The sequence below is a fragment of the Penicillium daleae genome, assembly GCF_028827525.1.
Source record: "Penicillium daleae strain IBT 16125 chromosome Unknown utg000009l_segment0_segment0, whole genome shotgun sequence".
Lineage (NCBI taxonomy): Eukaryota > Fungi > Ascomycota > Eurotiomycetes > Eurotiales > Aspergillaceae > Penicillium > Penicillium daleae.
Window position 1 is genome coordinate 1,506,337 of NW_026623157.1, and position 24,300 is coordinate 1,530,636.

At 51.5% G+C, this 24,300-nt stretch overlaps 14 protein-coding genes across 14 annotated transcripts; 7 read left to right on the top strand and 7 right to left on the bottom strand.

Moving 5' to 3' along the window:
- Positions 1-147: 147 nt before the first annotated feature.
- Positions 148-1,314, top strand: N7458_011683 (eukaryotic translation initiation factor 3 subunit F; the record flags this gene model as incomplete). The annotated part of the gene is made up of 3 exons (XM_056915065.1): positions 148-249; positions 321-1,033; positions 1,095-1,314. The coding sequence occupies 3 exons, from the start codon at positions 148-150 to the stop codon at positions 1,312-1,314; spliced, it is 1,035 nt and encodes a 344-aa protein (XP_056759819.1).
- A 2,727-nt stretch (positions 1,315-4,041) lies between these two features.
- On the top strand, positions 4,042-4,692 carry N7458_011684 (uncharacterized protein; the record flags this gene model as incomplete). The annotated part of the gene is made up of 2 exons (XM_056915066.1): positions 4,042-4,171; positions 4,253-4,692. 2 exons carry the CDS (start codon positions 4,042-4,044, stop codon positions 4,690-4,692), a joined length of 570 nt encoding a protein of 189 aa, XP_056759820.1.
- A 77-nt stretch (positions 4,693-4,769) lies between these two features.
- On the bottom strand, positions 4,770-6,140 carry N7458_011685 (ankyrin repeat domain-containing protein; the record flags this gene model as incomplete). Its single annotated transcript, XM_056915067.1, has 1 exon — positions 4,770-6,140. One exon carries the CDS (start codon positions 6,138-6,140, stop codon positions 4,770-4,772), a length of 1,371 nt encoding a protein of 456 aa, XP_056759821.1.
- Positions 6,141-6,726: 586 nt separating this feature from the next.
- Positions 6,727-7,655, bottom strand: N7458_011686 (putative transcription initiation factor TFIID subunit 13; the record flags this gene model as incomplete). Its single annotated transcript, XM_056915068.1, has 2 exons — positions 6,727-7,208; positions 7,271-7,655. The coding sequence occupies 2 exons, from the start codon at positions 7,653-7,655 to the stop codon at positions 6,727-6,729; spliced, it is 867 nt and encodes a 288-aa protein (XP_056759822.1).
- A 256-nt stretch (positions 7,656-7,911) lies between these two features.
- Positions 7,912-8,262, top strand: N7458_011687 (protein kish; the record flags this gene model as incomplete). Its single annotated transcript, XM_056915069.1, has 3 exons — positions 7,912-8,021; positions 8,093-8,174; positions 8,239-8,262. Coding segments are annotated over 3 exons (216 nt in total), but the record flags the coding sequence as incomplete, so codon positions are not given.
- Positions 8,263-8,582: 320 nt separating this feature from the next.
- On the bottom strand, positions 8,583-10,922 carry N7458_011688 (pentatricopeptide repeat protein; the record flags this gene model as incomplete). The annotated part of the gene is made up of 1 exon (XM_056915070.1): positions 8,583-10,922. One exon carries the CDS (start codon positions 10,920-10,922, stop codon positions 8,583-8,585), a length of 2,340 nt encoding a protein of 779 aa, XP_056759824.1.
- Positions 10,923-11,229: 307 nt separating this feature from the next.
- N7458_011689 (CCDC12/cwf18 family protein) lies at positions 11,230-11,820 on the top strand (the record flags this gene model as incomplete). The annotated part of the gene is made up of 1 exon (XM_056915071.1): positions 11,230-11,820. The coding sequence occupies one exon, from the start codon at positions 11,230-11,232 to the stop codon at positions 11,818-11,820; it is 591 nt and encodes a 196-aa protein (XP_056759825.1).
- Positions 11,821-12,193: 373 nt separating this feature from the next.
- N7458_011690 (zinc finger CCHC-type containing 10) lies at positions 12,194-13,161 on the bottom strand (the record flags this gene model as incomplete). The annotated part of the gene is made up of 2 exons (XM_056915072.1): positions 12,194-12,887; positions 12,959-13,161. The coding sequence occupies 2 exons, from the start codon at positions 13,159-13,161 to the stop codon at positions 12,194-12,196; spliced, it is 897 nt and encodes a 298-aa protein (XP_056759826.1).
- Positions 13,162-14,003: 842 nt separating this feature from the next.
- On the top strand, positions 14,004-16,619 carry N7458_011691 (putative R3H domain protein; the record flags this gene model as incomplete). The annotated part of the gene is made up of 4 exons (XM_056915073.1): positions 14,004-14,051; positions 14,108-14,916; positions 14,978-15,118; positions 15,179-16,619. The coding sequence occupies 4 exons, from the start codon at positions 14,004-14,006 to the stop codon at positions 16,617-16,619; spliced, it is 2,439 nt and encodes an 812-aa protein (XP_056759827.1).
- An 837-nt stretch (positions 16,620-17,456) lies between these two features.
- N7458_011692 (mitochondrial 54S ribosomal protein bL17m) lies at positions 17,457-18,305 on the bottom strand (the record flags this gene model as incomplete). Its single annotated transcript, XM_056915074.1, has 2 exons — positions 17,457-17,957; positions 18,090-18,305. 2 exons carry the CDS (start codon positions 18,303-18,305, stop codon positions 17,457-17,459), a joined length of 717 nt encoding a protein of 238 aa, XP_056759828.1.
- Positions 18,306-18,703: 398 nt separating this feature from the next.
- N7458_011693 (MICOS complex subunit Mic12 family protein) lies at positions 18,704-19,146 on the top strand (the record flags this gene model as incomplete). Its single annotated transcript, XM_056915075.1, has 2 exons — positions 18,704-18,724; positions 18,793-19,146. The coding sequence occupies 2 exons, from the start codon at positions 18,704-18,706 to the stop codon at positions 19,144-19,146; spliced, it is 375 nt and encodes a 124-aa protein (XP_056759829.1).
- A 324-nt stretch (positions 19,147-19,470) lies between these two features.
- Positions 19,471-20,259, bottom strand: N7458_011694 (uncharacterized protein; the record flags this gene model as incomplete). Its single annotated transcript, XM_056915076.1, has 1 exon — positions 19,471-20,259. The coding sequence occupies one exon, from the start codon at positions 20,257-20,259 to the stop codon at positions 19,471-19,473; it is 789 nt and encodes a 262-aa protein (XP_056759830.1).
- Positions 20,260-20,857: 598 nt separating this feature from the next.
- Positions 20,858-21,439, top strand: rps23 (40S ribosomal protein uS12; the record flags this gene model as incomplete). The annotated part of the gene is made up of 2 exons (XM_056915077.1): positions 20,858-21,116; positions 21,261-21,439. The coding sequence occupies 2 exons, from the start codon at positions 20,858-20,860 to the stop codon at positions 21,437-21,439; spliced, it is 438 nt and encodes a 145-aa protein (XP_056759831.1).
- A 931-nt stretch (positions 21,440-22,370) lies between these two features.
- Positions 22,371-24,004, bottom strand: N7458_011696 (translation initiation factor eIF2B subunit beta; the record flags this gene model as incomplete). The annotated part of the gene is made up of 4 exons (XM_056915078.1): positions 22,371-22,443; positions 22,518-23,373; positions 23,442-23,737; positions 23,808-24,004. 4 exons carry the CDS (start codon positions 24,002-24,004, stop codon positions 22,371-22,373), a joined length of 1,422 nt encoding a protein of 473 aa, XP_056759832.1.
- Between the last annotated feature and the right edge of the window lie 296 nt (positions 24,005-24,300).

The following is a 24,300-nucleotide window of genomic DNA, read 5'->3' on the forward strand; positions in this document are numbered from 1 at the left end:
CCTCAGCGCGGGCTCTCCACTTTCTTCGCTGGAAAAATTGTCCCTCCGAAGAAGTCGAGTCTGCTTTGGAGAGTCTTAGCCTCTCATCACCTCCAATCTCTAAACCTCCTCTCCCTCCCCTCCTTCCCCCCCTCCCCCAATTCCATCATGGCCGAAGACTCTTTCCTGCACCTCGCCCGTCCTTTGGGCCCCGTCTCTGTGGGGACTGCTCCGACCACTGCCCCTCTTAACGTGGTCATCCAGCCGCAGGTACGATCAAAGGCGATCATATTAATTCGATACAAAGCCAGTCTCTAACGTTCCTTCTTTCTTTGATATAGGCTATCTTCTCCATTCTCGACCACTCGCTGCGCCGCAACGCTGACCAGGAACGTGTCATCGGTACCCTGCTGGGAACACGATCAGAAGATGGAGGTGAAGTCGAGGTGCGCTCCGCGTTCGCCGTGGGCCACTCTGAGGCCGAGGACCAGGTCGAAGTCGACATGGAATACCACAAGCAAATGCTCGCCCTGCACTTGAAGGCCAACCCGCGCGAGGTTCTCGTCGGTTGGTACGCCACCGCTTCTGAGCTCAACACCTTCTCCGCCTTGATCCAGAACTTCTACAGCGGCCAGGGTGACGGTACATGGCCTCACCCCGCCGTCCACTTGACCGTTTCGACCGAGGCCGGCAAGGACCTCGAGACCCGGGCCTACATTTCCGCCCCCGTCGGTGTCACCGCTGAGCGGGCTGCCGACAGCGCTGCGTTCATTCCCGTCCCTTACGAGCTCCGATATGGCGAGGCTGATAAGAGCGGCCTCGAGACCATTGCGAATGCCAAGGATTCTGAGGAGCGCAGTACCAGCGTGATGTCCGATGTTGAGGCGCTCGAGCGCGCGATTGAGGAGGTTCTGGCTATGATCGACCGTGTGTCGCGATACGTGGAGTCGGTCATTGACGAGGAGGCCCCGGCCTCTACCGCCATGGGTCAGTTCCTGCTGAACACCCTGGCTCTTGCCCCCAAGGTCGAGCCCGCGGACATTGAGCGGGATTTGTACGTCTCGTCCCATATACCTGTGATGATACTTGGATTTCCTTTGACTGACCTCTTGCAGCAACAACCACATCCAGGACGTTCTGGTCGTCTCCTATCTGGCCAACACCATCCGCACACAGATGGAGCTGTCCAACCGGCTAGCAACCGCCCAGCTCACTCTGGGCGGCGGCGATGCCACTGGTACCTCTGGCGAGGGCAACCAGCGCAACCAGCGCGGCGGCAAGGGCGGCCGCCAGCAGCGCCAGGAGCGCACGGCCACCGAGGAGACCCGCGCATAATGGGTTATTACGACGGAGAAATGATGCATGAAGTGACCAATTTTCCCGTGGAGCCAGAACCTTATCTGTTGATGTTTCTTATGTCTCGTTTTCTTCTTTATTTCGACACTTTTGGGTTCGTTTTCTTGTTTGTCTCGATCTACCATTTTCTCTCTCCCCCCTTCTTATCTCCTTTGCTATTCCTCCTCCCTATTTTCTTCCCCCTTGCGAGACAGGACAGAAAAAGTTCGAGCACACTCTATCTACCCTCTCTCTCCTCCCTGCATTTCTATCTTTTCGCAGGCTATTTGACACCTCGGACGGTCCTGATCAGAAAATCAAAATGCACTGTGGCGTATCGGAGTCGATCTGGCTTTAGCTCAGATAGAATCAGTCGTTGGGAGGTGGAGATGGTGGAGTACTGCACGAAAAGCAGATTTGGCCTGCTGCAGAAGACATGACGAGAGGCAGGATTTTCCGGGCTGCTTAGACCCGGTTTCACGAAGTCGCATCTTACCTGGGCGCGGCGTTTAGTTATGATGAAATGGACATAAAATGCTAGAGCCTGAGCTTTGACACTCCATGTTAGGACATGATGTAAAGCGGTTGGAATAGTAGTCGTTGGCCACTTGGGATATTGATTTGGATGAGCAATGCACCTATGTCACCCTTTCTTCGTTCGCTGGTGAAGTATAACTTGTCTTTAACCTCAGTCTTTGTCTAAGAGTATGACTGTTATCAAAGCTCGATAATCCAAATACAAATCCTCTCGATTTGGCTAGCTTCGCCCTTAATCCACTCCCGTATCATGCACCTGCTTGACCGTATGTCTCCTCCTTCTGATGGAGATCAGGCTCACTATTCGTCAAAGATCCTGTGGAGCCATATCACTGCATTGACACCACTACAGGGTACTCAAGAAGCACGCTAGAGTCCCCGGCTTCCCCCGCTAGTCAAATATGAAGGTTTCGCTACGGGTTGCGGTAGAACGTGGTCACACTAAAGTTGAGCGTGGTTAGAAGCCCTTTTACCACACTGTTTGTGACTGCACTCAATTATTCATTTTATAATATCTTCATACAATTAGCCTACTGATTTTAAAGATGCTTCTTGTACTAGTATCTTATGTAAATTATTACTAATTTTCTAATACATCTTTCGACTTCTTTTACACTTCTTTACTTGAATTTAACAGATTCAATCGCCAAGACTTTTCTTAGATCATCAAGAGATATCTAACCACGTTCGGCCTCGAAGGCTTATTGTTGCTAGCAATAGTGGGATGGATTTCAGACCACGCTCAGCTTTAGTGTGACACCACGTTCTACTATATGCCCGTTTCGCGGGGAGCTGCACAAGACCACCTTTGCATCACAAACCTTCTTTTTAACCTTCGTGATGTTCCCTATGAGACCCGATCTCACATTAAATACGAGGCACCCCGGCTCTTAGAAGCAGAAATATCATTACACTAGCTACTAACCCCGCAATCCTACGCGGATACTGCCAGTACCAAGTACTACTACTCTAAGTTCGACATCGGACATCTCCTGCTGTATGGATCATATGGTTTTGAACATACAACCCTGGTTGCTGAGTCTGGAAGTCATAATTTAATTCGAGGTTTCCATTTATTGTGTGGATTTAAGTCTACTGCCTACGCCATACAAGCTTCAAGGCTGTGCCATACTTCCATGGATAGTAGATTGTTCCGGGGAATCTAAGATCATAGCCTTATCCTTCGGACCGACCGGCGGACCGAGCAATAATAAGCAAGGATGCTCATTCGGGCCGCTTGAGGGAGAAGCGAGATGTGATAACCATTTCTGGAGTAGTAGCTTGATGATATAGATAAATTCGTTGGCGTTCAGGCTTGGGTCATAGACGGAACAGCTGGTACCTCTAGGTCTTTGTCTTTGAAAGTTAAGAGGCAGATTAGTTTTAGGCTGCGCCTATCAAGACGAAGGTAGAGCTGGAAGTGGTAAGGTTGAGACGACAATTTGTTGAAAAGAATTAACACTTGATGCACTAAGAAACTATCCTCGGTCCTAATGGAAATCACGAGAATCTAAATATCTCTTGCCACCAATCTTAAAGTGATCTGGTCGAGCGAATCCCGTACTCCGTAGTCCGTATGTACCATCTTCAGTGTACCGGCGGGATTGTTGCTCAACTCGACTTAGCGGATCCCCGTCGTGGATGCTGGATAGGTTCCACATAAATTGTGGCGTCTACCTGCCTAAGATACGGAGTACACACTAAAAGTAAACTCCATCCTAAATTCCTAACCACTCCGTAAGGTCCGAACTCCGTACTCCGTAGGCATAAAAGTTAATAATCCTCCCGAGTCCGGGGGTGCCTCGGCGAGTTTCCAAGGTCGGAAAATTGCGGCAACTATGAGCCCCTAGGCCGCGGGCCCCGAAGTACCCGCGGAAGCGTTGCTGACTCGCTGAGGCTGGAAAGTAAATTAAAACCAGGCAATTCTTCGATAAGACGCCCTACGCCCATCAGATATGGAACCTTAATTTTATGGGAAAAAACAGCCCCCCAGTTAATCCCCAGAAATAATAATAAGAATTGGCTTCTTGGATCTTTCCTAGCTCCCTCCTCCATCTCCACTACTTGACACTTTTACGACCAGAGCAACCAACAGCTACAGTATGGAGACGACTCACAAAGAACTTCGGAAACTGAAAATGCCCCACGGCGTACACAAGTCAAGCACCAATTGCAGTTCTCCATCGAGAAATGCTGCGTTCCAGGCTTGTCAAGCGTGTTATGCTAGAAAGAAGCGATGCGTCACGAGTCCGAGTCATCATCAATGCACATACTGCTTCAGAGAAGGACAGCGCTGTTTGCCAAGGGAGCGACCAGTCAGGTATGTAACTTGCTTTCGAATTTACAACTACATCAATTCGATAGACTGCTAATCTTTAAACTCTTTCGTCAACCTACAGAGCCGTGCGAAAATACACGCCTGAGAGTCCATCTGAACAAGCCCGCCCCAAATATAATCTGCCCTTGCCACAGGGTATCGACCATGAAGTACCCCGATGGAGCGCGATGTACTCGATGTTCACGGAAGCGCTGCGACTGATCCCTCCAGAGGGGTTTCAAATGAATGACACGAGGAAACGAGCTGTCTCGATGGAGAGAGAGCAGAGTCCCGATCGGAAGAAGAGTTGTTCTGTTAGCAATAACTCGTCCGATCCTGATGCACGAGCTAGCAAGGTTAAACGTGAATCAATTATTACGACAATCGAGTCGGCGATATCATCCTACGATACCCTGTCTTCGATCAAGCCTACCACACCGCAGGACGAAATCAAATCAATAGCTCCAAGAAATGCTGGCGCGGGGATTTTCTTTGGCGAACTGGATGCACTGCTTAGGTTCTGATGTTTCTGGGGAGCGATTGAACGAGATTACGAATTTTCACATTGTTGGCTATAGAATGCTTGATTAGCCATTAAAAGTTATATTTCACGAGAATTATCAACTGCTACCACCATACTAGCTATTCCACCAATCTCCACCCGATCACTCCTAGCCTTAGCAAGAGCCGATCCATCAAGAAGTCTCGCCACAACTATATACCCACCCATCCGAGCCCACTGCGCTGGTGTCCGACCATGATAATCCTCCGCCACGACATAAGCACCTCTCTCCATCAAAAGTGCAACAACATCTCCATTCCCAGCCCTCGCAGCAACCGACAACGGAGTCTGCCCATAACGATCCTCCGCCTCGAGATCAGCACCGTAATCAAGTAACAGCCTCGTCACAGAGGTATCATTCCTCCTCGCAGCCCACGCCAGCGCCGTCCGCTCATACTTGGTATCCTCAACTTCCAAACAAGCCCCCCTCTCAAGTAACAATTTTATCAGCTCGACTTCACCATACTGAACACTCCATAACAACGGCGTCCTTCCAAATTCATCTTGTATGTCGAGAAATGCATCTGCTTTGACAAGGAGCCTCGCCATGGCGATATGCCGTGCTTCAGCAGCTAGCAGTAACGCTGTACGCCCAGACTCATCGCAAGCTTCTAAGCATGCACCGTTGTTAATCAAAAGCTTGGCCATTTGTTCATGTTCATTGTGAGCGGCCCATAGGAGTGGTGTTTGATTTTCATGGTCTCGGACTTCGAGATAAGCGCCTTGGCTGATGAGGAGGTCTGCCATTGATTCGCGTTTTGTCTCGACTGCGACTATTAATAGTGTTCGTCCGAACGGATCTTGTTGTTCGAGATCGGCCCCGCTTTGAAGCAGTAGCTTGACCATGGTTTCTTGGTTGTGATCGAAAGCCCATGATAATGGAGTCCAATACAGTCTGTCCTTGCTGTTAAGATTGGCGCCATAGCAAAGCAGAATTCTGGCTACGTCTTCGTTTCCTAGTTCTGCCGCTATGGACAGGGGTGTTCGGGCGTTGAGATCTTGCGGATCCACATTCGCGCCTTCATCGAGGAGAAGTTTGGCAATACTTGGGTTTGTGGCGTGAAAGAGTGGCGTGCGACTGAGGTAGTCTTTCGATTCAAGAGTGGCGCCGCTGTGAAGTAGTAGTAATACAGTCGCTTGGTGGCCTCGCTCGACAGCAAGTGCGAGTGGTGTTTTCCCCGATTCATCTCTCTGGTTGATATCGGCACCTGCGTCGAGGAGCAAGCTTATTGCTGTTTCGTCGCCGGCACACGCCGCTGAAAAGATGGACACTTCGCGTACTGGTGTGTCCTCCTCGAATATCGCATAGTTCTCAGGCAGGACCTTGGTGTGATGCACATTGTTTCCCGCTTTGGATGGTTGAAGATGAAGCTTTCTTATCAAGGACGACATGGGTAGTTTGCGCTTCATCGTGGAATGGGCCAGGGTCCAGGTAATTTCATTCAAGACAGGATAATTGGTACGCAGGGGGAGGGAATCCTCTCTTTAAACATAAATAAGTTCAACATCAAGTTCTAACCCTAGATTGAGGGAATGGGGTAATCCGAGACTGTCAGATGGAATACAGATATGAAGTCCCCCGCTGACGGAGTTCAGATTGGTCCAATGGGTCTCCTTGCCGAGAGGCAGCGGGGTACATATTCAGGCACCAAGTGGGAGGCATACCCCGGAATGTCCTGTATGGACACATGCGCAATGCCAGGATACGACTTTGTTTTTCAGTTTCTAGTCGAGAGTGGACTTGTCATACTCATAATATATCGTATGATACTGGTTTGATGATTCTTTGCACAGCTACTCCATCTTGCAGTCCTTGTAAAGCACTTCCCCGCAAAATGCATATGATTCATTGAACTATTCCATGGGTATTTCCTGTTTGTCCAGATACACGGCCACCATAACACCAGATCGAAAATAAAAAGAAAGCAACCAAACCCGCAACGCCAATGATGAAGTGAAGTATGAACCACCCAATGCACACGCCAGCAATGCCCATTCATCCAATAGTCTTCCTCTTCTTTGAAACCGACTCCTCAGTCGCATCACTCTCCCTCCTCGGCGCGGCAGCTCTCTTCCCCTTCCCCTTACTCTTCTTCCCCGTAGTAGTCGTACCAGCCACACTCTCCGCCCCATCAAGTTCATCCGGGGGCACAACAACTCCCTTCTTCCCCGCATCCTTAGCAACCTGGTCATCATTCTGATCGAACGCCTTGCGCGCTTCTTTCAACTCGCGCTCCATGCGCAGCAGCTCCTGCACACGACCGAGTTTGTTCGGATCCCGGCGCAGCGCGAACCGGAAATCATCAACCTTGATCTTTTGTCGGCGCGCGTGGTGCGCGACTTGTGCAGCGCCGTGGCAGAGTTCCAGGATGAAGTCTGTGACGATTTCGTCGAGGACGCGGACTGTTTCGGGGAGGGGTTCGGAGGGGAATGAGGGGTGGGGACTTGGGTCACCGTAGGCGAGGAGCAGGAGACGGACTGGAAGGAGATGTTAGCTGGGAGTCGCCTTGAAATTGGCTTGGACGGTAGGCACTGCTTACGCTCTGATGAGAAATTCATCTGGCCCTTGTGCCGGGCGGCACGGGCACGGGGTTCCGCCATGGCAGGCTTGGGTTTACGGGCGCGTTTGCTTGAGGAGGAAGCCTCTGGTTTGGGGGGAGGTGTTGCTGGTTTCGGAGGTTTGTAGGCGGGTTGATAGCCCGCGCGGATAAGCTGTGTCTCCGCAGGATTCCACGGCCACGGCGGGCTGAGCTCGGGAGGGAGATGGATCGAGTTGGATAAGGGCGAGGGTCTTGAAGGTGCTGTGGATACTTGTCGAGGAGGGACAGGCGGTGGGGTTGAATTGTGTCGAGGAGTTGGTGACGAGCGCTGGTTGCTGTCCTGAGGAAGCCGCAGAACCAGGCGGGCCGTGCGTCTGGCGGACATGGCAGGCAGAATGCGGACTTGAATTGCGGACAACAGCTGGTGTCTTTGGACAACCTTGTCTTGCCCTAGCTCCTGTCCTTCTTCGAAATTCGATACGAGGCAGGCGGGAATATTGATTCAAGATGGTAAGTTCCAGTCGTCGTGATTGCCAGGAAGATACCGCTGAAAGCTGCTTCGGGCTCCCCTCTAGCTCAGATCAGCATACTGTGTACTTTCGCATACACGAGATCATAGCTAACCGCAAGACGCACCTTAGTCCGCTCTGTTCAACTTCCAATCACTGCTCTTGGTGATCCTGCTCATCATCTGCACGAGCACTTATGCCCACTCGATTATGCCCGGTATCATGGACCGGAACCAGAATGGGTAGGGCTCCGCTTGCGAGATCACCGGAGATAGGAAGACGGAGGATTCAGATGGCTGACCCTTTGTGATAGGCTATTTGGGATATTCTGGAAATGCGCTCGAGTAGGCGAACGTCTTAGTCCATATGTCAGCATATGCTGCTTCCTGATGGCTGTAAGTTCTCCACAGCCCCGTTCGCAGTTGCAATTAGGTTCTGACTGTTGAATGTCTTGTGCAGTGTTCGATCTTCTTCGGTGGCTGAGAGTCTCGTCTCGCTCTCACTTCGCTTGGTAGGAAGTGAAGGGATGAAATATGAGCAAGAGAGGCGGATGAGTCCTACCGAGGGTGATGCGACTGGGTGTTCAAGGACTAACGTCCTCAAGCGAGTTATATCGATGACCTATTCTTTCAGCGATTGGCAATTTTCAAATTTCATAATGATTCTATGTATAGTACATGAACGCCAAAATTTACACAAATGGCAACTCCAACGCTTGTTCCCAACCCTAGGCCCCGAAGGACCATGTATGCAAAGTGCTTTATAATACATGAATCTGAACCAAATCAAAAGGGTATCCAATCTCAATCCTGGGCCTTATTCTTGTCCCCAAGTTTCTGCAGACCTTTCTCAATCAAATCATCGCGGAGGGCGTCCTCGATAGCGGCAGGGCTCTGTTCAGTAGAGGATCGGGCAGCAAAGTCCGCTTCCTGAGCAGCATGATCAAGTTCGTCCACGGCAACCCAGAGACGTTCCGGGTCACGGAGATAACGCAGGGACTTCATAGTGTAGGAGTCGAGAGTAAATCCTTGAGCTTCCATGGCCTTCATGGCAGCAGCGGTCTCCTGCACTTTCTGGGCATTGGCGTAACCGTTGATGATCAAATTCCAGGTCACGTCATTATAAGGGACCTCGTGTTTTGCCATCATCTCCCTAATCTTCTCGGCGGCAGCGGGTCGCCGGTGCCAGAGGAAAACACTCAGTAGAATGGCCCAGGTGCGGTAGCTCGGCTTAGCATGCTCAATAGCCAGGTCGGCCCGGGGCTGGAGCATATCTTCCACGATCCGAACGCAAGAATGCATAGCTCGCGAGCTTTTGCGCAGAGCAATGAGAAATTCATTGTAAGTGTGATCGGTCGCTGCCAATGGGGCGATGGTGGGATGCCCCTGTTTGACAAGCTCCGCAAATCGCGAGTAAATGCGTTGGACAGTCGAGATACGAGAGCCGCAGCGGAAGTAGGTTGCGATCATAATGTACAGTGCCATAGGTGTGGGAGGCGTGTTTGCGCCTTCTTCCCGCGCCTTGTAGTGAGGGGGAATGATGAGGAGCTCTTTTAGGGGCGTGATGTCGTGAAGCTTGTTGTACATGTCAAGCATCGAATAGAAGACACCAGAGGGATCAACGTCGGCGTCCATATGCTTGGCGGTGAAAACGTAATGGGCGTGGAAGATCTTATTGGCGACGTATGGGTTCTTGCGAATTTCTTCTTTCGTATCCACCTCGCGGATCAGCTCGTGGGTGCGAGCTTGGTCGCCCCGTAAAACGGCATTAGTGAGAAGAGTAACGTAGGTATACGAGTCAAAAGTATAGTCCTGACTCGTCATGAACTGAAGCATATCGGCACCAAGTTCGTGGTCACCGGTTTTGTAGGCGTTGGCGAGCACCACGTTCATCATGTCTCGGTCCGGCCGCACACCCATCTCCAGAAGCTTTGGCAGGATTCGGAAGTTGCGCCCGGATTCGCCGTCTTCGACAGTATCCAAGGTCAAGAGCTTGCAGCAGTGTCGGAGAACACCTTGGGCGTCCATGGTAAAGGCAGGGTCCTTGAGCCGCGGAAGGAGCTTCAAAGCACTTAATGCCCTATTAGCATCTCCAAGCTGAGTGAACCGATTCACAAAACAGAGCTGCGTTTCCGGTTTCGACTGTATCCCCCTGGCTTTCATCGTGCGGAAGGCCAAGCGGACACCATAGGGCCTAGCCCGTCGAATGTAAAGCCGAATACCCTTTTGAGGTGGCGAGACTACCGGCCAAGTGGACGGGCGTAGGCAGTATTCGATCACCCACGGGTACCCATGTGAGTTACGGCCTGTTGTCCAATCTTTCAATTCCTCATAGTAGAAGTTGTCCACGTATAAAAGACAATCCGTGACCATGGTAAAGTCCGGTCTCTCCGTGCCCTTCATTGTGACGATCAAAAAATTCAGGAACAATTTGACGTCGTTTTGTAGCAACCAGAAAGCCAAAGCTTGCCAGTGTCGAGCTTTGACATCCCGCTCACTAGTATGCCAGAATTTTGCAAAGGCTCCGCTGCAATCTTCTTGAATCTTTGCCAGTAGAACTTCCCCAGTTTTGTTCAGCACTGGTATTATGCTTGGGTCGTTGATTTTGCGCTTGTAATGCTTGGCTTTGTAAACTTCTTCATAGGCCCGCTGCCACGTTTTAAGGCTGCTCTGTTGAGCGCTGTATATCGATTTCCCTCGCGTGCTTGTGGCTATGGCGATCGATTTATCACTCAGTTTTCTCCCCTCGCGCTGTATCTCGTGGTTGAGTCGTTGGTGTACAGTCGCTCCGTATGATGTTCTGAGGCCTTCGCGAAATAGGATCTTCTTGACGGTCATTTTCGGCACTCCCCGCGGACCAACACTTTTGTAAGTTCGGCGAGAACTGCTGGCGACCTGATCTGAATTGCCTGTGGTTGCATCTTGCTTGGGCTCGCTTTCCGAGGATTCGGTGGTGATGTCTCCAGCTGTCCGTTCATATCCACCTTGCTGTTGGATCGTTGAGGTATGATTCAACGCATGTTGAAGTGCATGTCGAGTATTCAGAGTCCACGAGCTCCGATGCCAGTAGCCGGGGCTTCTACATGGCGCCGACAGTAGCGCCTGGAGGCGGACCCGGACGAGCTGTTGTGGACAAAACAACATTCAGGATCCCGCAGTCGCCTGCATCGAGAACTGGAAAGTGCAAAGACCGAAGCGCAGCTTGTTGAGACCAAAGTTGCGTGGACGGCGCGGGAACCTCGAAAGTTTGAAGGCGGAGACCGCCCGATTTTGCTGTGGCTGAAGTGTGGCGCAACCCGTCGTTATCGCTTCAACATCATCGCCCTCCTCCACATTTTTCAAAGGAGCGGAGGACTTTGGGGTCATTCTTTTGCGTTACTTTTCCAACTCTTCCTCCTAATACGCTGGTCTCAATCCTCTCATTCACTCCGTCCTCTTTCAGCCGCACACCATGTCCTCCAACCACGCCACGCTGGATGCGGCCTCCAACGAGCGCAAAGCCCGCCTGGCCAAGCTCGCCGCACTTAAGCGCAAACAACCAGAGCCCGAAGAGCCGTCTGCGGTCGGTCCCGATAGTGAAGAGGCAGACAATTCCGCCACCGATGTGACCGCAAAGTTCCTGTCTGGCCGCAATTACGATGCCGAAACCCGCGGGCCCAGATTGGGCTTCGAGCAAGCTCCGCATGAAGGCAAAGTGACGGTGGAAGCACAAGCTGCCGAGATCGCAGAAGGCGTGAAAGAGCAAGCTCAAAAGGATGAAGATGGTGACCAACCTATCGATCTATTCAAGCTGCAGCCGAAGAAGCCTAATTGGGACCTCCGGCGGGATCTGGACGAGAAGCTCAAGATTCTCAACGTGCGGACGGAGAACGCTATTGCCCGCCTGGTTCGACAACGGATAGAGACTTCACAGCGCACAGCGAAGGAGCGGGGTGCAACTTCCAACGGTGAAGGAGGAGAGGAAGTCGGCATCGAGGGGGATGCGCTGGTGGAGGGGATTCATATGCGGGAGCAGGAAGTCAACGATGAAGAAACGATTTGAAGTGATACCCTATATTGCCGAGCTACCGGCACTTTTTTGGCTCTTGTGCTCCTGTAAATTTCTGGATTACCTTCGATTTTCTTTTTTGAATGTCTCCTTTTTTTCACCGTGTCTTCACTTTTTCATCATGGTCAAGGGCGTCTGTTTTGGGGCCGAGGTTACTATTGCAGAAAAAAAGGCGTTGAAAAGGGGTTTGCACATTGGGATGTATGGATATGCTATTAATACAATGTGTTCCAAAGGGATCAATGAAACTAGAAAGTTGGCAATATTCGCCACGGACCATACTTGCTGGCACTAATGCTCAAAAACGATCCTCATAAGATTCCACAAGGAAAAGAACGAGACGGACCCGTTGCTTGCAATGCCAGTTCTACCGTCCCAGATTCATAGATTGAGTCAAAGCAAGACGTTTGCTGTAAGGACTCATACTTCGTTCTCGGGGTGGTCCTCCACGAGCTCTAGGGTCCTGCCTAGATCGTCCGGCCTGGGCCACGCCTTGCAGTGGTTCTCGGTCTCGATATGTGCGTTTTTCTGAATGGTCATAGGTAGCCTCCGGTGTCATAGAACGGCGCTCTTTCGCGATTCGACTTTTGTCCACACTATGGCTGCGGCGGTCGTTTTTCCTAGAGTCATGCTTTTTTGAATCACGATTCCTTCCGCGTTCCTCAGGGCTGCTCTCCCGGCGTCGACGTCGAATGTTCCTGTCCTCAGTCCATTCCTTGGATCGGGACCGGGATCGTTGCCCATCGCCCGAGGAGTATGACTTTGCGGAAGAACCATCTGAAGCATCGCTGTACCTCCTCTTTCGAGTTTCACCTGCAGGTGGTGATACTGAACTGCGACGGCCAGTGGCACGTGAGCCATGTCTACTGCGGCGCTGGGGAGACGCAGACGCAGACCGATTTGTGGAGATTGTCGAGATCGAATCTGCAGAATCTGTTGACAGAGATCTTGCTCGCTTTGGAGACTGCCCGTAGCGGTCTTCAGAGTCATCTTTGTCATGGTCTCTTTTCCGGCCACGCTCCGCCTCGCGTTTTGCGAGTATCTCGTCTGCAACACCAGTCCTAGATTCGTTTGTTAGTCTTCATTGGTACCGGTATTATAGTGATTGAAACCCCGATGATCAGAAACATACGTTCGCTCCAGCTCGGTAGGCACGTCCTCTGAGAGCTTGGGCATCAACCGAGGGTTCAGCAATTGTTGGGTTCTTGATGGCCGGGCCGTATATGGACGCTCCTGGGCCGTTGCTTTGCATTCATAGCTATAATGCCGTGCATAGAAGTCAGCAAGGACACTGGTCAGCAAATCTTTCCGGGCTACATATCTCGTTTCAGGCATTTTTGGCATAAAGTCGTTGGAGAAGCTTTGCTAGGCCCGGCTCGGAGTCCTGGAGCATTTCGATAGCGGTTCATGGCGAGGTGGGGGTTTTGGACCGGCCAAATCAAGGTGACATAGACTTGACAGGAAAGAAGAGATACAGGTTCCAATATTCACAAGTTGGTCTAAGCGACTAGCAAGGTGCTTCGCTCCTCTGCGACTCTTCTGATGAAAAGGAAATTGTAGGCGCGCGGCAAAAGCGGTCAGTCACGGCATAATGGCACCCACGAACCTTCAGGCGTTAGAAGAATAATCAGAGCTCCGACACCCAACGCTCCTTCTCTCCAGCAGGATCGAGATTTTGCTCCCTTCGGTTTCGGTACCGGGTATTCTTGGGATCGCCTCATAAGGCTATAACATATATTTGGTCCTCTGTCGCACTCTCCGGGACCAACCACCTATCTCGAATTGAGGTCTATCTTGCGTTGACCATGAACCAGCTTTGACATCCTGTGAGACCCGCTTCCCCAATGACTTTCCCCGCCAATGAAGCGTCCCTGGTGTGAAGATCACAAGACTAGTTTATCAGAGCTGTTTGATGACTCGTTTCTAATACGTTTGCTTCTGATAGCTTTTCCCGATGGCGAAAGCCCTGCAGCAGAGATATGTCTTTCTTTTTTGGCGTGTGTGAACCGGGATTTTCCAGTGACTGCCTTGTGATTCAATCGTCTTTCTCGATCTGTCCGACTCTGGAGACTTACTGAGTGCTTCTGTGGTGTGGCTTCGATTTCTCAAACTTGCGTGCACACTTCCCACCCTCGTTGCAACACCCTCCCCGACAACGACCGCCGGGTACAGTTGATATGGTATCTCAGAACACCTCAAACGGGGATCATTTCTCCTTTGCGAAGGTAAGCCGCTCCAGCCGAGTTTTCTTATGACTTCATGACCTAACACTGCATTCAAGATTGCTGCCATGCCTGCACCTCCCTCTCCCCACTCGCCGGTGGCATCCAACGAGACCAATACGGGTCAACCCGCCAATGTTGCCGTGTACGCCGAGACATTGGATTCTAATGCTTTGGGACCTGGCCCACACACTCTAAACGCTGTCAATGACCAGATTTCTCTCTCCAGTCCCGGTGGTAACGTTCTGGCTAGAGCTATGGAAGGAATTGATCTTAGCCCGCAAAAGGACCGTCAGGGATCTGGATCCTCAAGCGATGGTCAGGAGAACGGTCTTTTAAAGCATGAAAATTCCTTCGAGGATGACCGAACTCATCTCTCTACTTCATCCACAAAAATGACCAACTTCGACTCTAAGAGCTTAGCGTCGGTGACAACCTTTGCTATGGACGAGAAAGATTCTGTTCGGCCTGACGACAGTGCCAGTGTGCAAGCTATTGACGAAGAAGAGTCTCTGTCCGGAGCTGCTTCTCTTGCTCCAGACTCGGTAACGGGCTCGGAAACCAGTGGACGTGTATTCCGTGACCACTTCCGCGACAACATTGCTCTACCCCCGCGCGGGATTCTTCCCAACCCTGTCCCTGGCTTCAGCGACAGCAACTCGCAAGGTCCTGTCGTCATCCCCTCAGACTCGGTATCGAACAATTTTGTGGTTCCGATCAACCCTGATAATACGCCAAATGGCCAGGGCCTTCATTCATTCCCTCTCCATCCAGACGAGAAACTCATAACAGCTATGGAAAACCCCAAGGATCGTCTGATGGTCCTCACAATAGAAGAAAAGGTCCGCGCATTCATTGAATATTCCAGGTAAGACCATCGCCCTCGTCCTTGTCCACCGCTCTCCCACAACTAACCTTATTCGACATAGTGAACAATCCTTGGAACTACCCCCAAACAATTCCTATGGCCGACTTCTCGCGCATAGACTAGGAGATTATTACCACTTAACGCATTTTGTGGACAACAACGTGACTTCCGTGCGCCTCCACCGAACGCCTTTCTCCAGACTGTAAGTCATTTGTCATTTGTTTCTTTTCTCTATGGCAGGCTAGATGACTGACTTGATTAGCCCCACGCCCCTTTCCGAACTGTTTCCAGCTTCCAATGAAAAACCCTCTCACCCTATGCCGACGAAAATCATGCGTCGGACAGATGGAGGACGGCCTTCCGCCGAAGGTAGTGTGGCAGCAAGTTCATCTGTTCCATCCAAGGCGGCGTCAGAGACCGATGATGCGGGTCAGGATGGAGACCGCACCGGCTCAGCGGGCTCAATGTCTGCTAAGGACCGTATGGCCATGACACGGGAAGAAAGGGAGGCCAAATACGCAGAAGTGCGTGAACGTATCTTCCGCGACTTCCCCGAAAGTGCCAAGTCAGAGGCTAGCGGTGACTCTACTACGAACATGTCCCGCTCAAGCTCGACCACTGGACGCAAGAAAGCTCAGAAACAGCGCACTCCTCATGATGACGGCTTTGAAGCTCGCTCCCAGTTCAATCCTTACTATCCCGGGATGCAGTACAGCAATAACGGTTCCTCGGCATACAATCCATCTGCAAGCGATGGCTCATATGCCCAACAAGTTCCATACATGGTTGGGCCGGGTGTCTCGCCGCCTAGCGGTGGCTACATGTCTGCTGGTCCGACCAATGCGATGTACTCGGGCCAGGGAGGTATGAACAATGTCCCACAGTTCCCAGCGGCAATGTCGCCGCAGATGGCCTCTACTGCCCCATGGCAAGCTGCGAATGGACCACAGCAATCTCCATTTCCTGGGTATTCTCCCATGAACCAGCCAGCTATGATAGGGCAACCGGCATCCACCAAATCTTCGCCAGCTATGAACAACTTTCCCACCCCTCATTCGCTGCAGTTCCAGCAGACTCCTGGTTGGAACCCAGGCCCTTTCCCTGGAAATTATCAGCAATCACAGCATCAACGTACCCAACATCCGGCACCTTGGTCCAACTACCAACCACAGCCTATGACCCCGAACATGGCCACCTATTCTTATGCCCAGTATCCAGGGCAGCATATGGACTCTGCCCTCCACAATGCTGGGAACCCAGCGATGGCAGGCAATTTCCCAAGGTCCCACTTCAATCCCCAGACACGCTCGTTTGTCCCGGGAAGTGCTGGGACGCAACGGCACCCGGGAAACGGTGCGCAGCACCCAACGCAGCCGTACGGAAATAGAGCTCACGCTGTGCAGCTCAATTGGCCTAGGTTCCCAGAGTCTATCCCCAATCACAGTCACGACCACTCCCCGAATGCCAATGGAACTCGCAACCCAAGCACAACCCCACAAACCTCTATTGCTAAATGGGGCACCCCATCCCACTTACCTCCCAAACCGCCTCCATCTGAAGTCTCCTCAGGCTTTGAGCTTAAACATCACGCTGCATCCGCTGGCCTTCCCGCTCCAGCAGTTGCCAGTAACGGAATTCCCAACCCCGCGAAGAACGGACCCCTGGTCGTTTCTGGAGGGACGACCGCGTCGAGGATGAACTAGGTCAGTGGACGATGAGGCGAACCAGCAAACGAGTAATTTCTCCGTTTTCATTGGTTCCAGGCTCCGAACTTTGAGTCCTGTATTGGTCTGTATTGGTGGGATTGATGTTAGTTATGTCATACCTGCATGTATGTCGGCCTGGCTGGCATGTACATTTAGCAATGCATTGCGATCTGAACCCTTAAAACATAGCTCATCGTTAGCTAGGAATCTGCATATCTGAGTCTCAAAACATTATGCGTAGGCTTCCAATCTTATATTGCCGTTAAAACGGTGACAAAAAGTACGTACTCGGCATTAATCTGGTTAATGAGATGAACATACAATTTTATTGAAATCCAGCTTCTGGTATCAGTAGTATCCTCCTGAGACCTATGGAGTTCAGGATTGGGCAAACAGGGTTGTAAATTCAATGAATTCTGGAGGGGGCATGTGCCCCAGCCGCCCTGGAAATATATCATATATCCTTGGGATGTTTGGTGGAACTAGCACCGATACAATAGCTTGCCCTCAAGATAGAAAAAGCCACAGAATAGAAGCTAATACAGTCATTCAGAATGATCGAAAGTCTAAATTACTCTAAAGTACAGACCGCAGTGGATAAAGGTCTTGAATAGAGGTATCGAAATATTTTATACTGTACACAGGCTATGTCACATGGATGGAAGACAAAGATACCAAAAGCAGCAAGAACTCCTAAAAAAGACAGACAAGAAAAATGGAGATGAATGGGGATCCAACAAAAAAAGGACCAACAAATCCACGAATAACCCCCCTAGGTTTGCATCAACTCAAGAAATGTAAGTGAAGCCGCCCTGACTAGCGGACAACCCCCACTCACTGCGTGGACTTAATCTCACCAACCTCCTTAGCCAGCCGACCAGCCTGAGCCGCACCTCGCCGCGCCTCTTCCTGCGCAGACTTCGACTCCTCACCCTCAGGAAGAGCAGATCCCTCACGCTCCGAGTCCCGAATCTGCAACTTCGCAACAGCATCTTCCAGCGCCTCAACACCGTCCTTCCGGAACTGCGTGACCTTCTTCTTATTCAAAGACGTGAGCTCGTGCTCTTTCAGGCCCTCTTCGCGTTGGCGTGCAATTGCACGCGCCGTCATCGCGAACCGCATGTCCTTGGGTCCGTCGACGAGTTCGAGAATTGCGCTAGGCGCTTGGTCGGCGGGTTTGCGCTCGGGAACAGCGTTCTTGTCACCCCGGCGGACGGAGTAGTATTCATATTTCTCCTTGGATTCGACGCGGAGAACACGGGTGTAGCCACCTGGTCGATCGGCGTAGCGTTCGCGGAGGGGACCGAAGAGCTTGGGAAGGATGTCGTGGGGTTTCTGCGGAGAATAGTGTCAGAACTTAGCCTGCTCTGGGTACAATATGTTCTTCGACTGTCCAATTCGCTCCGCACAGCCGATTTATGGCCTGCATGCTGAGAAAATCGAAGATCCGGAGATGTAGTCACATACATAGAAAATCTCCAGTGCCCGTCTCCGACTAGCCTCGGAGTTCTTCTTGCCCAGGGTAATCAACTTATCCGCCAACCTCTGTGCCTCCTTGGCCTTGGCCCATGTTGTCGTGATCGATTCATTCTCAAACAGCGAGGTAACCAGGTTGCGGAGCAAGGCCTGTCGGTGCGAGGACTTGCGGCCCAAGTGACGGTACTTTGCTTTGCCGCCAGCCATGATGGGATAGACTGGGAGATGGGAGGATTGAAGAAGGGCGGTAGAATTGAACGAAAAGTACAATTGGAGCCTGGGATTGCGGACAGGCTGGTTCAATTGTCCCCAGGAATTGCAAAGTGCCAGTCTGTCGGAGGTCGCGAGGGAGGAAGTTCGGATCAAAAGATTCGACGGGGGACGCTCGGCCAATCGGAGAGCTTCCACCGCCTTGTCCGACTTCCCTTTTTCCTGTCGCAACGACAACGAGAATCGCTTTGCAACGTACTCATTCACTCTTGTCTTCTTTTTCCTGCAAATAGCAAAGGACCTTGATACCAAACACTCAGTGTCATATTCAACCTCTCATCTGACACGCTCTACCTGATTCAATCGCGGGAAACGCCGCTCAGCCCGGAGTCGCAATGAACTTCGTCTCTGGATTTGTATGTCTAGCTTGGCTCGTCGAACACCTTGAAATTTACAGTCTAACCTTTTTTTTCTCAATTAACAGTTCAGTGGCTTTGCACTTACTACTTCCGTTCTCTACATCACCATCACAGTCCACCGCGCAACACGGCTGGAACAGCGCCGACAAATCCGCGAACAGGTTGATCAAATAAACTGGCTCGCCGCTTCTGCGGGTGCATACGACCGGCGCTTCTTCCCAGAACATAAGCCCCGAAGCCTTGAGGAAGGGAAATCCCTGAAAGAGGAGCAGATTACAATCAAAGATGTCTTGAAGCACAGGTGGAACCAGGAGATCGGGAAATTTGCCCGCAATGCGCAAGGGAATCGCTGGGAGAGTGTGAAGGAGACAGCTTGTAAGGGATGGAACGATATGTTGCACTGGGTGAAAAAGGATTGAAAACATCCGTAGCCCGTCCTGTTACCCTTGGGCTGTATGGATCAGATCTCTTTTTACGATGCATCATTATGGCTGAGCCTTGCATGGTGAGCGGCGTTAGGATACCCTTTAGCATTTTCATTCAATGAGCTTTGCATTTCTCAAAACCCTCCTTTTCTTAAGATTGTGATAATATACATGAATTAGTATGGCTATGGTTCTAAATACCTGTAGCATTATGCAAAGTAGGTCATGAAAGCGTCCAGCACATGTTCATAAGGGCGTGAGATAGCATGTCTGCAGAGGAACAAGACCAACAGACAACCTTCGAGTCATTGATGCCTGTCACCCAGAGTTGGTGGACGAGGGTGCAGCTGTGGTAACACTCTCTGTGTCACTCCAGATATCTTTGCTTTCTCGTTCAACCGTGCGCATGGCCTGGGAGACTTCCTCGAGCTTGGCGACCACATCCAGCACACCCTGATTGACTCGGTCAAAGTAGCGGTCATTGGCTTCCCGGCGCCTACGCGCAAGAATAATGTCCTTTTCTGTTTCTTCATCTAGGGTGCGATAAGAGACACGGTCTCTGCCAGATGCCTGGGTATTGTTCGTGGCATCTGTCGTGTTGCCTTCTCCCGACCCTCGACGCTTCACACTTGCCGCAGAGTTGTCGCCATCGGCGGTATTGTGGCTAGATTCCACGACTTCATCGTCTGCCTCACTTCGAGCCCAAGCTTGGGCAAGTCGTAATTGCTTCATGCGAAGATCTTCCAGAGCCTCGGCGTGCTTCTCACCGAAGACATGTTCGTTGGTGACGGCGCTTAGTTCTACCTCGGATAAGGCGCTTTGCATTTCCTGCCAGATGGCATCGGATCCGTCTACGTCGTTTTTGGATGGGCGTCGCGAGACGAGTGGAGAGAGCAAGCTGCGGTTATCTGCAGAGCCGCCATCGTTGCCGCGATGGGAACGGTTGCGATGGAGGGGTGGTGGCTGGCTACCAGACGGGGTGGGGAGGATCGGCCCAGCAGGAGGCACGGAGAGGGAAATGTTGGATGCATTATGGGATGGTGGGCCTTGAAACAAAGCGGGTGGCGGAAGCCGCTGAGAGCTGTGAGGCTTTCTGGAGGAATCCATCGGGGATAAGCCTGCCTTGGTGGATAGACCCTAACGGCGGAGCACAACAAGCAAGGATTAAAGTGGCTGTTGTAGCTCAATCAGTCGATAAGCGATAAGGACATTATCTTATCGTGACCTCGAGACAAATCGATGACATAAGACAGGTGGGGGTTTGTCCGATCCCGTGACTCGCTTAGGGCACGCGCACAAAGTCAGGTGAGGCAGAGTCTCAATCCAAGCGAGTGCGCCGGCGTTCGAGGGTAATCCGAAACCTTCGACTTTTCGACACCCCACGACCCTCACCCTTTCGACAACACCCATTCTCAGTCGGTACGTATTCGACCCTGAGCAATCTCCCAGTGATCTTCTTCACGCACACAACATCTGGAATTGTTCTTCGTGTTGTCTGGTGGTTGTGGGCGACTCGATACCGACAACTTTCGACTCAAAATCAACCATCCCGACAACACGAACGAAAATTCCAGACTCCCAGCCATCACAACCCATATCCATTCATCGAACCCGCTACGAATATTTTCGCTATTGCAAAACACCAATCCTTCACAGATCCCAAACTAACATTCGTTTTTATCGCCTCAGACAAGAATAATTCAAGATGGGTAAAGGAAAGCCCCGTGGTCTCAACGCCGCCCGCAAGCTCGAGGCGCACCGCAAGGAGCAGCGCTGGGCTGATCTCCACTACAAGAAGCGCCTGCTCGGCACTGCCTTCAAGTCCTCTCCCTTCGGTGGTGCTTCCCACGCCAAGGGTATCGTCCTCGAGAAGGTCGGTGTTGAGGCCAAGCAGCCCAACTCCGCTATCCGCAAGTGTGTCAAGGTTCAGCTCATCAAGAACGGCAAGAAGGTCGCTGCTTTCGGTGGGTGATCCCCTCTTTCAAATCCATGTCTTGTCGAGGCCTAGCCATATTGAACGACCCCGTGCGCGTCAAACATGGGCTACCTGGCAATCGATCGATCGCTACAATGGAGAACAAGACACTAACCAGTATTATTTCCTACAGTCCCCAATGACGGTTGCTTGAACTTCATCGACGAGAACGACGAGGTTCTCCTGGCCGGTTTCGGTCGCAAGGGCAAGGCCAAGGGTGATATTCCCGGTGTCCGTTTCAAGGTCGTCAAGGTCTCTGGTGTCGGTCTCGCCGCTCTGTGGAAGGAGAAGAAGGAGAAGCCCCGCTCTTAAACGGAGAGCTCCATCAAAAGCAAAATGTGGTGGCCGGGGGGACATGGAGTCTTGTTAGGGGTCGGTGCCGGACAGAAAGCCCGTCTTCATCAGCGCCGGGATTTCATGAGAACTTTTTTTGGGAATAACTACCCGGGCGGGCTTTCGTCTGGATTTATGTGTGCGAATTAAACACGATTTGAGATACAATTCCAAAAAAATGGCGCTATGATCTTTCATATCTGCGGGGCTAGAAGGCCTACTCTGCGTATTTCTGTTGACGTGTATCATGCCCGTGTAGATTAGATGGTCGTGCCAGTCCAGTGCATATGGAATTGACGTAGCTCGACTGGAAGGCTTAGCCTATATGCGGTCCAGCTACGGCCCTGCTTGACTTGCCTCGGTGGACCCAGCACCAAAGGCTGGTCCGTATGTGTAGCGTTCGCAGCGTAAGATTAATGATAACATCTCTTCCATTATTCCTCTCTATCTGGGCAGGTGCCGGATATTATGACAACAGCTATGCTATCGAGTAGCCGTAAGTGGGTTTGCCTAGCTCATAGTGCTGTTAAGGAGCCGTGAGTTCTCTTAATCGGTACCCAGCGGTAGTCATCATTAGAGATGTATCGTAGCCTTCCAGTAAAGGTGGGCCTCCTCTCTCCTGCAGTCGCTGACGGTATCCCCGATCTGTTTGATAGGTATAGGCTGATTGGGGGACAGACAAGACTCAAGTACTTCTCAAATCTTTGTAACTGCACGGGAAAAGTCATCTCGCATTTAATCATGAATCTTTTGAATTCTATCTCTAACCCCACCTAGAAAACCCTAGCAAGACTCCCGCGTAACCATCGCACATCGTTCCTCGGGTATCGTTTTCAACATGGCCCATCATGCCACTGGCAGCGCCAGAGGAACATGTCCGCTAAGAACTTTTCGTCTATCAACTTGTCCTTTAGAAGCTGATATCCTCCTTCCGGTAGTGGTCGGACACGATACGGTAGAGGTATGACGGGGCGTGACCACCTCTGTAAAAGAAGAAGAAGTAAATGTTAGCCACAGACATAGATATAAGATGAAGACAAAGTAAAAGGGAACTCACAAGTTGGTGATGTAAAGATCGACCAGCTCCGCCGGAACGTAGTCATAGATCGGATTCTGGACGTCGATCTGGTCGACGAGGTCACCGTCCTCGTAAGGGAGCACCTTGCTGGCGTCACCGTACTCGATGAGAGAGTCGAAATCGAAAGGATAAACTGGGCTCAGTTTATAGACACCGCTCACAACGACGACGGGAGTTTGGTGGACCTTGGCGGCGCGGGCAATGACCCGAGTACCCGCCGCAGCAACGAGGCCTCCGTTCGCGAGGACAGAGTGTGTGCCCAAGATGACCTTGTTGACACGAGACATCAGAGCAAACACGGCAGAGTCTGGGATGAGAATGACAGTGATGCCGAGGGCAATCAGAGGTTTCTGGAACGCCTCGGCACTAAGGTTGTCGTCATCATCGAGGGGGTTGCCGCTGACCGTGGCGTGCGTAGCCTCGTGGTTGTTGGGGAAGGATTCGGCGTGGATGACTGTGAACTTGCGCTTAGTGGCGGCCTTGACGAGGAACTTTTGCACCGTCGTGGATGAAGTATGTGTGAGGATGATCTCGTTGGAATGAATATGCTCCAGGGCGTAGGATGCAATCTGATCATCGACCTGACCCAATTCATCAATAATCTCGCCAATACCTTCCAACACCTCGGCCTTGACATCTTTGGCTCCAGGACCGTGGCCGGGCATCCGCCCATTTGGAGATTGTGTCCCAGGTGTGCTTATGGGCGAGAAATCTGCTTCGGGGTGGGAGAGGAGGCTGAACATGGAATGAAGAGTAGGGCGAGAAGATGAGCGCTCTGCACCTTCTGCACGGAGAGAAAGCATATCTCTATCCAGGGGCAGTGACGGGGACGGATCTATGCAAGACTTTTGTTTAGTTACCTAGTCTCAGAGTGTGAGTCACGAAGGCCGAAAAAAGACTGACCGTCAAAAGCCCGAGGGGTTTGAGGCTGACTCTCTGATCCAGCTTCGCTTAGAGCAAATTCAGCTTCGTGGTCATCCTCTGCCTCGTCGCGAATGAGGCCAAGCACTCGTCGCACAACGTTGCCCACCACCATCTCTCGCGGCTGGGCTGCCACAAGCCGCCTGCCCACGGTCTGCACCCTCTCGATGAGCTTGAGGGGGTCGGATGTCTTGCACACGGAGACAACATGACGAAGTAAGTAGGCAGTGGCTGTAGCGCATGATCGCGAATGGCGGATTTGTCGTCGTTTGAGCAATCTGAAGTCCCTCGATTAGCAACGGAGTCGCCAGCCGGATAGCTTAAAACGAAACATTAAGGGCAGCGCACGAAATGAGGTTCTCGATAGAAGTCTCGACCGGGTGAGTCTTCAGAGATTTGAGGAAAGACCCCAGCCCTGGCGTCAGGGCCAGCGACGTTGCCGGCATGAGGAAGTGGGATGTCTGATACGGTAGCGTGGGATAGTCTGTAAAGAGGTTAGCAAGCTTGATTCCGTGGCGGCGGTAGTGATTATTCTCAAGATTCATGTCAAGTGACTCACTCTTGTAAAATTTTCGAAGAGAAAAGAGGAAAAGAAAGAAGCGCAGCAGACGGTCGACCGAGACTCCGAGTGAAGGTAAAGTGGTGCGACAAAGCAATCGATTTTCTGCCGTTCGCCGTCTGTCCGCTTCCCCACACTTTGGCTCCTCGTCAACGGCCCTGCTTCCTTCTCCTTTTCGCGCCCGTGACTTGCTCTCTTGGTCCCTTCAATCCGATATCCCTCATTCTCTTTGGTCTCTTGCAGCCGCTTCCTAATTTCGCGGCAACATTCGGTTTGGAGTTG